Genomic DNA, 13205 nt, shown 5'->3' with positions numbered 1-13205 from the left:
CAACTTTGATTCATGCCATAGAAATGATGCAGACAAATTGGCTCGGCATTCTCCCTCTACAGAAGTGACCTGGTAGTAGCCTACGTGACTAAGGATATGGTGGCCTGGAATGCCTTTTTTCCTCTTACCGTAACTTGATCAATTTTCCTTGTCACCTAGAGAAATAAGAGACATTTTTGTGGTATGTGGTAGAGTGAGGATTGTTGCCTTGTGCCTGACAGTGCTATCCCTAGAGTCCCCACAGGAGTGTCTCAAGTGGGGGCTCAACCTCACTGTTCCTAGCAGGACTTGGGTTCATTTGATGGCTTTGGGGTAGATATCAGGGACTAAAGAACTTGCAACCCAATTTTGAGAACACCATTGTACCCATATAGTTGTGGTATAAAATTCAAAGTATCTACTCACTAGGCCAACAAAATCTTACTCAATTGTAGCTTCTAGCTAAGGGAAATCCACTCTTGACTTGATCATAGAAAGAAAACCATACACTGGGAGTCAGGAAGATCAAGGTGTACACATTCATCCTTTCTACCATAAGTTCTTCCTTATGATATAGCCACTTGGAGTTGTGTGGGTTAAAAGTCCTACTTTGCATTTTGGTCTAAAATTATTGAAGCCACAATATCTTGTACCTTCTGTTTTCTGCACAGGGTGCAGAAGCATAATAATGAAAATGAAAATGAAACACGCAAGGTAGATGGCCCACAAGGAATAACCCCTTAGATATTAAACTGTACTACTTTATGGGGTGGGAAAGGACTAAGCAGGTCAAGATACAGAACTGCACTTGAGTTTTTAAATAGAGTACTATTCTTTCTCTTTAAAGGCCTTCAAGGATAATTTGCAGAAGCTGATCAATTACATTTTCAAATAAAAGACCGCCTCTGCAGGGTACCTTTTGGGGGCTACCTGCTATGGCGCTCTGCTAGAAGTTTGCACATTACAGTTGTAATCCTCTAAGATGCTAGGAAGATTCACATCCTTGCACAAGCCTCTTCTTGCCCTCTCAGGTAAAAGTAAAAAATGGGAGGGAGTGTTACACTAGATCGCCAAGGCCCTCCCTCACTCTAATGTTCTATGACTTCATTCCATCTCCGTTTTCTCTTAAGACTCAGATTCCCTTTCCACTTTCCTGGAGTACAATTACCGACTCTAGCTCATCACTCACTCATCATTGAGGTACTGCAATCAATCCCAAAGATTCAAGAGAGCTGGGAGGTTCAGGATGATTTGCATGCCATTAACTTCCATTCATTATCACTTGCAAATGATTTCACAGTATCTTCCACCTTCTCTTTAAAAGTACAATGATGAATTCCACCCACTCAGTAGAGTTTGGGTCTATATAACACTGCTGGGGAAGCAGGGTGGGGAAGAAGAAAGCCTGTCTAAAAAGTCACAGTGACAAAGGGACCCATCAACCCAGCTCTTAAAAGGATTTGTGCCTCCGCAAGCAGCCAATCACCTCTAAGTGCTGGCAAGTGTTATGTCAATAACTTCAGTGTTAGATTCAAATACTCCTCTCTTACTGGCTCACCTGGACTGCCCACTCACCTGACAAGTGAGCAATGAGGGCACATTCCTAGTGCCAGCAAAGGCTCATATCCAAGGACAGCAGTAGGTTTGAAGGGGACAAATAAGTGCAATATTTCTTTCCCGTTATCATTCTGGCCTTAAGATAGGACTTTCATTTTTAAATGCAAGGCCCAAAAGCACTTTTAGAAAAGATCTTTCTACCTGTTGAGTGTGTGCATATGTGTGTTTCTTTTTAAATAGCCATGGTATCATTTAAGAAAATGTCTCCTTTGATAAAGCACAACATACAAATATTTCTATCCCGGGAAAAATTTGGATTTTGTGGTGAGTCCAAATAGCCACAAAGTTCTTCAAGGCCAGGTTCTCCATCTTTTTTCAGGGATCTTTATCAAGGATTAGGTTTGCAAATGGTGTAACCAAGTTTGATAGGCAAGTGGCCAGTGTCTGTGGAGCAGAAAAAGCAACAGCACTTGTAGGACCTGGGAAGTACTCCCAAGCCTTGTATTCCCAGAGCTCTGACAGGTGTGCTTTTGGATATAGCTCAGCAATTGGTTCATCAAGATCTAAATGAGGGAGTCCATCCTACACATGTCATAATTTAGACTTTGCTTCTCTACATCACCCTGGGAAGCATCACAGTCTGCTGTTCTAAAGGATTTTAAATTTCATATTCAGATAGGTGTGTTGATGACTCAGATCTCCAGCCTAGAGAGAGGCAGGGGTGCCATGCAGGGCAAGGACTTGGAGTTCACACCAGCACCCTTAGGCCAGCGACCCCAATCTGTTTCTCCTTTGCTCATGTGCAGGCGACGGCTGTGTTCCCTTCCCACTGATGCAGGGCCCAGCAACTGCAACATCATTCTGGGAATCCCACAGTGCTGTCCTTTATGGTCTAGAAGATAAGCTTTGGGTGTTGATGTAGAACAGGCAGTGTTCCTCCTCCTAATCCATTCCAGTCTCTCTGTCTTGTGCACCCTGTCTTCTCTGCCCCCTTACAGGGCACTGCTCTTACTTCTGCTGAGAGCCAACGGATCTGAAAGGCCTTCATTTCTCCCTGGGCAGCCTCCTCCCTCCATTGGGGCTGCTAGAATAAAGTGTTGGGACTGGTTGGCTTATGAAGAACAAAAGAAAGAAGTTCATTTCTCACACTTCTGGGGGCTGAAAGTCAGAGATCAAAGCCCGGGCAGATTCAGAGTCTGGTGAGCTTCCTGGCTCACAGACTGTCTTCCTTGGTATGCTCACATACAGGAAGGGAGGAGAGGGCTCCTTAAGGTCTTTTAAAAGGGCACTAATCCCATTTATGAGGGCTCCACCCTCAGGACCTAACCAAATCCCAAAGGCCACACCTTCAAAGACCACTACCTGGGGAGTCAGGTTTCAACACAGGAATGTTAGGGGGACACAAGCATTCGGTCCACAGCAGCAGAGCACTGCCACTTCCACTGGGGACCCACCTGCCTGTTAGGCACCACGACACCTGTTGGCAAGCCCACCACCCATGCTGATGCCCCTGGGGCACTCAGGGACATTACTTCATGCTCACTGCCAGCTGTGGCAATGCTCTCAGGAAGCTCTCTTCTTGTCTCATGCGACCTCTGCCTCAGAGATTCCAAGGCAGCACTACCTGCTCTCTAATGCCAACAGAGTTCTAGGAAAGCCACATTTCAGCTTCACTGAGGGATTCATGTGTGCTTCTCCGTAGCATGTTTGGGTGCATGGCCAAAAGACATACTGGAGTGGCTGGTACCCTGCTGTACTCAGCTTCAACACCCTTCTGTGGCTACTAAGAGCTGGTTGTAAGATTAGGCTTGGTAGGCCTGGTTCCTATTCTCCCTACTGTTCCTGGATATGTTCTCCCCCAGGAAGCACCTCAAGCCCTTCTTGTAAAAGAATGCAGACCAGCCTACCTTACAAGTTTACCAAACATGTCCACTGCCATGGGAACCTATGGAGGCTTATTCTGGAGCAAGGCAGGCACACCACATGGACACACCCACACATGAGTACACCTATGAGAGGAAAAGAGAAATTTTCAGACTATAAAACTTCTCCATCATATTTGGAAACATTGATTCCTCATTGATGCATTTATCTTTCCCCACATAATCCCATTCAAGATAAGGCAACAAATTTAACCACCCGTTTGGAAAAACCACATGATTCTTACAGAATAAGAATTAATGGTCATCTCCTTTTTTGGCAGACCAGAAGACAATGGCACCTATTTCATTAAGCACTTAGTATTCTATTCCTTGAAGTCACACCCAACACCTGGAGACAACTGGCATCAAGTCTGAAATCAAGTAACCCTGACCCTGGTATGACTTGGGAAAAGGGGGAGAGACAGCATGGAGAGAGCAGTGAGTGAAAGTGAGGGATTGCAAACACTGTATGTGAGTATCCTCTGAGTGGGGAAGAGAAAGCAGGGAGGCCAATTTTCAAACAAGTCATGTTTTACAGCTAATCATGGGTCTATTTCACCATTATGATGTGTTATTACCATTACTGTAGTGAAATGCATGGGATTTGAAGTTAAACAGGTCTAGATTCAAGTGCGATCTCTAAGTACTCCTTACTAGCAGTGTGATTTGACCAAGATAATTAACTTCCTTGTGTCTTCATTTCTTCATCTGTAAGTAGGGATAACTTCTACCTTGCAAAATAAGCTACTTTGGAGGCATGCATTAAAATAATGCGTGTGAAGTGCTTAGCATAGTAGCCAGACAATCATATTAATCATGAAGAATAGCAGCTCTTATCACTACCCATAATGCCACACACTGTTGGGCACTGAGTGTCCTTTAAGCAAACCAAATGGGATAGCAGATTCCAGCAACGAAGTGCATAGACTTGGAGGCAGACAGACTAAGAAGAAATCATTCTGAATGCCCTGGAAACTGGGCTCAGGCTTGGTTTCCCATTTTTAAAATTCCTCTACCTTGTAGGTTATCATGCAAACATAACAAAGAGTCCAGAAGGTTGCTCACTTGCCTCCAGTGTAATGCTAGCTGTTTCTGCCTACTTCCTTCTTGACTGCACAGACTGATGACGTCATAACATTCCCTTTCTCGCCTATCTTATAAAATCATCATAATTTGTTGTATAAATGTTGTGCATATTTCTACAAATACAAATGTGTCACTTTGAATTATGAGTACATTAATAAGTTCAACAAATTTATATAATGTCCATCTGAAATTGTGGCAATTGCAAAACAAGGTCAGGTTGATGTTCTCAGGGTTGAGTCAAATCCACCCATTTTCCACTAGGTGGCAGACCTTGTTAAAAAGTTACGGAAAAGGAAAGAAAGAAAAAGAAAACAATGAGTCTTCTGAAGCTGACCAATAGATGTCTCTTTGCAACCACATATCCCTGAGCTGTCGCTTAAAATACACACAAATTCAACACTCCCTAGTCTTTCTTTTTCATCTTACAGATAATATCATCAACACTTTCCACAAGGTACACACAGAACACTGAAGAGATGAATATCTCTTACTTTTCATGATACACTTAACCATATTCTATCCACCCAAAGGGAAATGAGATCATACAAACATAACTAGGAAAAAGATTCTGAACACAAGTGACTTGGCAGAAAGCAGATTTCATTAAAATGCTGTTCCCAAGTTAAGGGTTTTCTGTTTGGAGTGATCTTAAATATTTACTGATCATATGTGATGGTACTTATTGAGCTATTGGCATTAGCACTAACTCCAGACAGATGCAGATGCCTAGTGGCTATTGGCCTGCTGAACATGACACTGGGAACACGCAGGAAATAATGGAAACTCCTAAACAGCAGAGGGACATCCTGACACCATTTTTGGCTATTATTTTCCCAACATTCAGACATGTGAGTGCTCACACAAAGGTGTGTTCATGCTCATATTTGGCCCTGTTGACATCACCAAGCACATATACTTACATATGTGGAGTGCATAGGCGAGTGCCATCCATTCCCTTTGAGAAAAGAGGTTCTCCTTATTGTGGAGCTCAGAATATATAAGCAGAATCCCATGCCCGCTCTGACAATTTTCCAAAAGGAAATTTAGGAATATTTCTTCCTAAATCCTTTTACATACAGATATGTGTATGTTAAAAACCCACAAAATGGCATCACACCCTTGTCATTCAAACTTCAAAGTTATATTTAATAAATGCTTTGTTTCTATGTAAATAGATTTTTAAAATTACTAATGTATTATAATATTCTCCAGATAGCACAGCCAAACTCATGACATTTCATCACTTCATATTTTTCAAGGGATATGAATATGCATATGAATTGAGGAGATATGAACCCCCTCCAGAGTGATCATACCACACACCAAACTTAGAAAGAGATGCCTTTCATTTTAGGAGATGGGACACAGCATAAAATGGGATTTTTCAGCCTATGCCACACCCTGGTTTCTTCTGGTGCTAGATTTACTACTCCATTTCCTAAACATGGTAGTCAATACTTGCACTGCTTTTTACACACCTAAATACCTAAATGTGTACAAATCTCCACGCAAAGTAAAGAAACCCAAGGTGCGTTCCCAAACCTCACGGATCTAATTTATTCCCCTACTTGGCAGGGCAAGAATGTGTCTTTCATGAAGAAAACTGGCTCCGGGAGAAACCCCACCCATCCAGGGAGCCTGTGGGGAAGGCTGGCCCAGATCTTTAACTTACAAAGTTTTCCACAAGTTATCTTGGTCAGCTTCTTCAGAAAACAGAGGAAATGAGAGCCTGTCAGGTACATCACATCAAATCACATCATGGCAATTAAGGAATTAGATTATACGGGTGTCTGGGGTGCCAGGCAACCCGCACAACCCATGCCATGGAGTCTCGCCAGTGTGGCTCAAGCCTAGGAAGGATTATTTTTTAAGCCTCACTATGGCCTCCAGAGTTCCTTTTTTCTCCCTACACTACATTAAACTCTCAAGAGCCTAAGAGCAGAGCTTGTGCCTTCCTTTTGTCTTACCCGTGCCCACTGGCTTCACCCTGGCTGGGCTGTGTCCACGTGGCTCTAAGAACAAGCACCATTTATTTAATAGTTATGAAATAAATTAGGCTGATAAACCCAATCAGCCTAATTATGGTGCACCAATTTCTCACCAACCTAGGACTGAATCCTTGGATTAGCAAACCCACTTGGGTTTGCTTGTTCCATTTTCCCCCCTCAGTCATTGATTTGACTTCTATTGGATTCCAGAATGAAAGCTTTAAAATCTGGTGCAGTTGCCTCCACAAAGATTTCTGTCCCTGGGCAAGAGAAAGTCTTTTTGTCAACGACCAAAGCCAACCCCTCCAGATGAGCCCTCTGGCTGGCAGAAGGAAAGGAAACCTCTGTCTTGTCTTAGCAGAGTCCCAGCAGCTGGCCTTTGGGTGTGGCCTTGACTTCCCGGCTTGCGTTTTTACCACATGGTGCTGGCGCCACATGCCCTCCGCTGTGTCTGAGCAGAGCACCTGTTTCGTCTGACTCACGCCATCAGCGCGCAGACTCGCCCTGCTCTGACAGCGGCCCAGACCTCACACGGGCATACGTGTTACTCGCTAGCACGCGGATCTGTGTAATGACATGCCCCATGCACAGACCCGAGCCCCATCCTCTCCTCACAGTAGGTGTGGCCGCACGTCCCGACGCCGATCTGTGCAGTGCACCCTCGGATACCTGCTGATGGGGCTGGGCTGGATTATGCCTCTGTGATCCAAATGTAAGCTTTTTTCATGCATAGTGAATTATTATTAAACGTTGTAAATGGATTTTTGAATACACATTTTAGTAGATGATCTTGTGTTATAACTACCAGCAAATAAATACCAAAACATTGTCTAACACTCTTCTTTGTTGTGAACAGACTGTGTAGAGTGAAACAAGGAAATAATAGCCATGGCGATATGTGTTTTCTCAACTGTGCTATATCTGTAACAAAAAATGTGTGTTTTGTGGGAAATGGAGTGAAAAGCAAGGAGGACTCCTGCTCTCATAAACCCAGGTGCCTACATCCGAACAAACCCTCACATAGAGTAGCAAGCTTAGAAAACTGCCTCTGGCTTTTACTCCAGGTTCCAGTTTGTGTGTGGAGAAATCGAATATGTATTCATATTTTCCTCTCTCCTGCAAGTACAGTTCCATTAGCATAAGGATTCCTTTGAATTATTTTCTCTGTTTGACATTTAAATTAGTGACTGTTGGAAGAAATAAGAATAATCATTGAAATTAGCTTAGGAAATCTGTGAGTGCCCCACCTCACCCTCCAAACACACATACACTCTTGTTTTCTCATTCCAAGATTAAGAAGTTATGCAACCTGACAATGCACTTTTCTCTGACAAGTCTTGACATCACCACTGTTATTTTCTTTTTCACTTTTTTCCTCCAGCACCTGTTAGAAACAAGAGTAGGGTGATCTTCATGTGAATTTGTTCTTTCCTTATTCTTTTAGCAAAAGGTAGGGATAAAAGTCTGCAATGGACAGAGATGCTTTAAAATATGCTTGAAATTTTATATTTAAAATAAACCACCTGAAAGTATTTTTAGATTGAAGACCATACACAAAATAAAGGTGTTTTTGCAGTTACTAGACTGGGTTCTTAAAACTTTAATCAATCTATACTCATAATAATATCCTTCAATTTCTTTTTTAGCATTATACAGGAACCTGGCAGATACTGAGATGGATTTTAATGGCTTTATACTGATGAAAATAGCACCACATAAAAGCAGGGGAATATTAGAAATAAAAATAATTGTCTCTAAAGACCCATACACCCTTTTTCCCATAAAAAAAAGATGCACTGTAATACATGAAAAGATAAGATCTCTTGTCAAAAGTGTGAGAGAATGTCCGGTGGTTCCAAATGACAGTTTACCTCTTGCCCCCCTTCTCTGCCAGAGTTCCTTTTTATCTTTGCAGTCCTCCAGTTCTTCCGATCAGCCTGCCTTTAGAGGGCTACAAAGCATTTCTTTCAAGCCACCATAGCTAACACGGTGACATGAGTACTTAATTTGCACGCGGCCGCGCTGCCCCTGGCTTCGCGGAAGCCCTGAGTAGCGCAGCGCCCTCGCCGCACGCAAGGCTGCAGTCCCGCTCCAGGCCAGAGTCCCAGGAGAGCGTCCTCCGCGCTCACAGGCGCCTTTGTCTTCCCGCTTCCCCCTTCCTTTTTCAAAAGCCAAGAGGTAATTATTTGGTCTTTGTGCAAGGCAAACCTCTCCAGATGCCACTTCCAAATATAGGCTCTCATTAACACCAGAGGCTGGCCTGGTGTGGTGCAGGGCGGCCCTTCCTTCCCCTGGCGGACACTGTGTCCCCGCGCGCTGGCGCTGCACCACATCTGGAAGCCAGGCGGGCAGGGCAGAGACCCCGGCTCCTGCGCCCCTCCTAGCTCCCAGAGAGCGTGGATCGCGGGCGGGGCTCACCGAGCGAGGTTACCTCTCTTGAAAATACTTAAACACTTTTTTTCCTCTCCACTGAAATCTCAAAAAACAGTCCATTTTGAACCAGAATAATTTAGTCTGACAACAGATTCTTCCTCTGTTCACAGCTGTCCCAGAGGGAGGAGCTGAAATCTGAACCTCTCAGCTGTGATTGGATCTTTCTTGCAAAAGAGAGGAAAAAAAAAAAACCCTCCCAGCCAAAACGGGCTCAGTTCGTAAAGGAGCCCGGCGACTTCAGAGGCGCCGGCCCGTCCGTCTGCCGCACCTGAGCACGGCCCCTGCCCGAGCCTGGCCTGCCGCGATGCTGTAGGGACCGCCGTGTCCTCCCGCCGGACCGTTATCCGCGCCGGGCGCCCGCCAGACCCGCTGGCAAGATGCCGCGCTCCTTCCTGGTCAAGAAGCATTTCAACGCCTCCAAAAAGCCAAACTACAGCGAACTGGACACACATACAGGTAAAAAGAGAAAAATATATCTAGAACTACGTATCTAGAGCTTTGCAAATATGAATCTACGTATTACTCTTCAAATACCATTACAAAAGAGCCAAAGATTCAACTGTTTTCCTTTTAAACAGTGTCCTGAAAGGGAGCTTACATTCTTTTGATCATTTAGGGTTCGTTTTAATTCAAAACTTTTAAAATTCTTGACTAACAAGGAACATTTCATTCAAATCTCGCAGCTTCGTTTGCTAAAGCCTGTGTATACATGCATAATGAGTATGTGAAAGATGAGCAACATAAGGATTGAATTACTGCGTTTTTCGTGCACTAAGTCTCCTTTCCTTTAGAAGGCGGCTTGATGCAGGCATATCTTTGTACTCACGGTCGTAATACACCTAAATAGCCCATACGTAACATGGAAAACAACTTTTCTGTATGTTTAAAAATAATGTTGAGGCTCTCCTTCCTCAGTGGCGACGGCGAAGGCACTGGCTTGGCTGCACTGTCTGACTTCAGAGCACCTATAGCTCCGTGCAGCTGTCAGCCTATGTGTGCATTAAGTACAGTAACTCCGTAGGCGCCAGGGTGGAAATGAAACATTTTACCAGTGTGTATGCCCTCCTAAATGGGTCTATCTTCTTCCTAAGAAAATCACGTGTGTGTTGCTAAATATCTTTCCAGTGTGTGTATGCTTGCGTGTGGATTTATTTTTAATTATTTTTGCCTTAATCTTCTCTCCCTCCCTTTTCTTTCCCAGTGATTATTTCCCCGTATCTCTATGAGAGTTACTCCATGCCTGTCATACCACAACCAGAGATCCTCAGCTCAGGAGCATACAGCCCCATCACTGTGTGGACTACCGCAGCTCCATTCCACGCCCAGCTACCCAATGGCCTCTCTCCTCTTTCCGGATACTCCTCATCTTTGGGGCGAGTGAGTCCCCCTCCTCCATCTGACACCTCCTCCAAGGACCACAGTGGCTCAGAAAGCCCCATTAGTGATGAAGAGGAAAGACTACAGTCCAAGCTTTCAGACCCCCATGCCATTGAAGCTGAAAAGTTTCAGTGCAATTTATGCAATAAGACCTATTCAACTTTTTCTGGGCTGGCCAAACATAAGCAGCTGCACTGCGATGCCCAGTCTAGAAAATCTTTCAGCTGTAAATACTGTGACAAGGAATATGTGAGCCTGGGCGCCCTGAAGATGCATATTCGGACCCACACATTACCTTGTGTTTGCAAGATCTGCGGCAAGGCGTTTTCCAGACCCTGGTTGCTTCAAGGACACATTAGAACTCACACGGGTAAGAGAAAAACCATAGGCAGGAATGTTACTCTGAGATACAATGAAGCCCTGGGCTGGCTGTTGGATTTGCATGAAGTTGTGACATAGTGCTTTTAATGATGGACAGTCATTGATAGCTACTTCCTGACTACTCAAAAAGTTGTTAGGGCACAAAGTGCTCCATTTCTTGCTAACAACCTCTGCTCCAGGGACTGCAAACAGCATGTAGACTTTGGAAAGTAGATTCAGAAGGTTTGGTCTCAAAGATCAGTTAGAAAATCAGGAAAGATGTGCTTGAATGTGTGTTCTGTGAAACTGCCCCCAGTAATCAGCAAATACAAATGTTGCTATCTTAATTGATTTGGTTAATAGATGAAGGCTTTTCCTACAGTTTTCTGTTAGTTACATTCTTGCTCTGATATTTGTCACCCGTGGGTGACTTGGATAGTTGAAACTAAATTTACTTTGTCTCTCTTGCTTTGTTTGGGGATTTTTTGCTGCTTAATTTCTTATTCGTATCACAGAATTATTCTGCAGGGTATCATGGCACTTAGACCGCCTTAATCATAGTACAGAAAGAGGGAAAAGGGGAAATATTGGGAAATGTTGGGAGGTGCTCAACATTAGCTGCACCTGCTGAAGCAGAAAGCTTTAAGAAGTGAAAGTCCAAGAACTACGTAAATTATTTCCGTATGATTGGCAGCAGTAATAATATTCTGTGTATGATTTTTAAATGCAATATTCAAATTTATCTTAAAAAGTCAGGTATTTTTAAAAGTGTCTATTATGAGGGATTTTAATCAGGTTTTGCTGCTTCTCATTATTTAAGCAAAATGTGATTGACTTTTGTTAACATTATTTAACTTTATGTTTCCTCTAAAAACACTGACTGTCTTTCTTTTTTTCTCCCACTCCACCCCCAGGGGAGAAGCCTTTTTCTTGCCCTCACTGCAACAGAGCATTTGCAGACAGGTCAAATCTGAGGGCTCATCTGCAGACCCATTCTGATGTAAAGAAATACCAGTGCAAAAACTGCTCCAAAACCTTCTCCAGAATGTCTCTCCTGCACAAACATGAGGAATCTGGCTGCTGTGTAGCACACTGAGTGACGCAATCAATGTTTACTCGAACAGAATGCATTTCTTCACTCCGAAGCCAAATGACAAATAAAGTCCAAAGGCATTTTCTCCTGTGCTGACCGACCAAATAATATGTATAGACACACACACATATGCACACACACACACACACACACAGAGCTGCAAGAGCATGGAATTCATGTGTTTAAAGATAATCCTTTCCATGTGAAGTTTAAAATTACTATATATTTGCTGATGGCTAGATTGAGAGAATAAAAGACAGTAACCTTTCTCTTCAAAGATAAAATGAAAAGCACATTGCATCTTTTCTTCCTAAAAAAATGCAAAGATTTACATTGCTGCCAAATCATTTCAACTGAAAAGAACAGTATTGCTTTGTAATAGAGTCTGTAATAGGATTTCCCATAGGAAGAGATCTGCCAGACGCGAACTCAGGTGCCTTAAAAAGTATTCCAAGTTTACTCCATTACATGTCGGTTGTCTGGTTGCCATTGTTGAACTAAAGCCTTTTTTTGATTACCTGTAGTGCTTTAAAGTATATTTTTAAAAGGGAGGAAAAAAATAACAAGAACAAAACACAGGAGAATGTATTAAAAGTATTTTTGTTTTGTTTTGTTTTTGCCAATTAACAGTATGTGCCTTGGGGGAGGAGGGAAAGATTAGCTTTGAACATTCCTGGCGCATCCTCCATTGTCTTACTATTTTAAAACATTTTAATAATTTTTGAAAATTAATTAAAGATGGGAATAAGTGCAAAAGAGGATTCTTACAAATTCATTAATGTACTTAAACTATTTCAAATGCATACCACAAATGCAATAATACAATACCCCTTCCAAGTGCCTTTTTAAATTGTATAGTTGATGAGTCAATGTAAATTTGTGTTTATTTTTATATGATTGAATGAGTTCTGTATGAAACTGAGATGTTGTCTATAGCTATGTCTATAAACAACCTGAAGACTTGTGAAATCAATGTTTCTTTTTTAAAAAACAATTTTCAAGGTTTTTTTTACAATAAACAGTTTTGATTTAAAATCTCATTTGTATACTATTTTCAGAGACTTTACTTGCTTCATGATTAGTACCAAACCACTGTACAAAGAATTGTTTGTTAACAAGAAAAAAATGAATAATGCTTATTATGCATCTGAAGTGTTATTTTATGTGTTAGATTATAATAAAGTAAGCTGCTAGTATTATTTTTACTCAAGATAGTAGTGTCACATTCAGAAGAGACATGACAGTGGTTTGTTAGCATACCACTTTAACAAAAATCACACTTTCTGGGTGCAAAACTAGTTGTATTACTAATAGTTAAAAATACTTTTCAAAATTTTTCATGTTGACTTTATTAAGTTTGTTTTATGAAAACAAAAAATACAATCACTTTTATTATTACCTACGCACTGT

General features: G+C 42.3%; 1 protein-coding gene across 1 annotated transcript; it reads left to right on the top strand.

The window, feature by feature from the left end:
* The first annotated feature begins 8863 nt into the window (after window positions 1–8863).
* Window positions 8864–12835, top strand: SNAI2 (snail family transcriptional repressor 2). The gene is made up of 3 exons (XM_016959457.3): window positions 8864–9421; window positions 10167–10712; window positions 11617–12835. The coding sequence occupies exons 1-3, from the start codon at window positions 9343–9345 to the stop codon at window positions 11796–11798; spliced, it is 807 nt and encodes a 268-aa protein (XP_016814946.1). The 5' UTR covers window positions 8864–9342; the 3' UTR covers window positions 11799–12835.
* Window positions 12836–13205: the final 370 nt, after the last annotated feature.

The sequence above is a fragment of the Pan troglodytes genome, chromosome 7, assembly GCF_028858775.2.
Source record: "Pan troglodytes isolate AG18354 chromosome 7, NHGRI_mPanTro3-v2.0_pri, whole genome shotgun sequence".
Classification (NCBI taxonomy): domain Eukaryota; kingdom Metazoa; phylum Chordata; class Mammalia; order Primates; family Hominidae; genus Pan; species Pan troglodytes.
Note: the sequence above shows the minus strand (reverse complement) of the source record. Positions and strands in the feature narration are given on the sequence as shown.

What these genes read in the sequence shown, in the direction of transcription:
- SNAI2 (XM_016959457.3), top strand. Translation starts at nt 9,343, where the DNA reads ATGCCGCGCTCCTTCCTGGTCAAGAAGCATTTCAACGCCTCCAAAAAG. An exon ending in CGAACTGGACACACATACAG is followed by an intron (nt 9,422 to 10,166) that starts GTAAAAAGAGAA and finishes TTTCTTTCCCAG; the next exon opens with TGATTATTTCCCCGTATCTC. An exon ending in ACACATTAGAACTCACACGG is followed by an intron (nt 10,713 to 11,616) that starts GTAAGAGAAAAA and finishes CTCCACCCCCAG; the next exon opens with GGGAGAAGCCTTTTTCTTGC.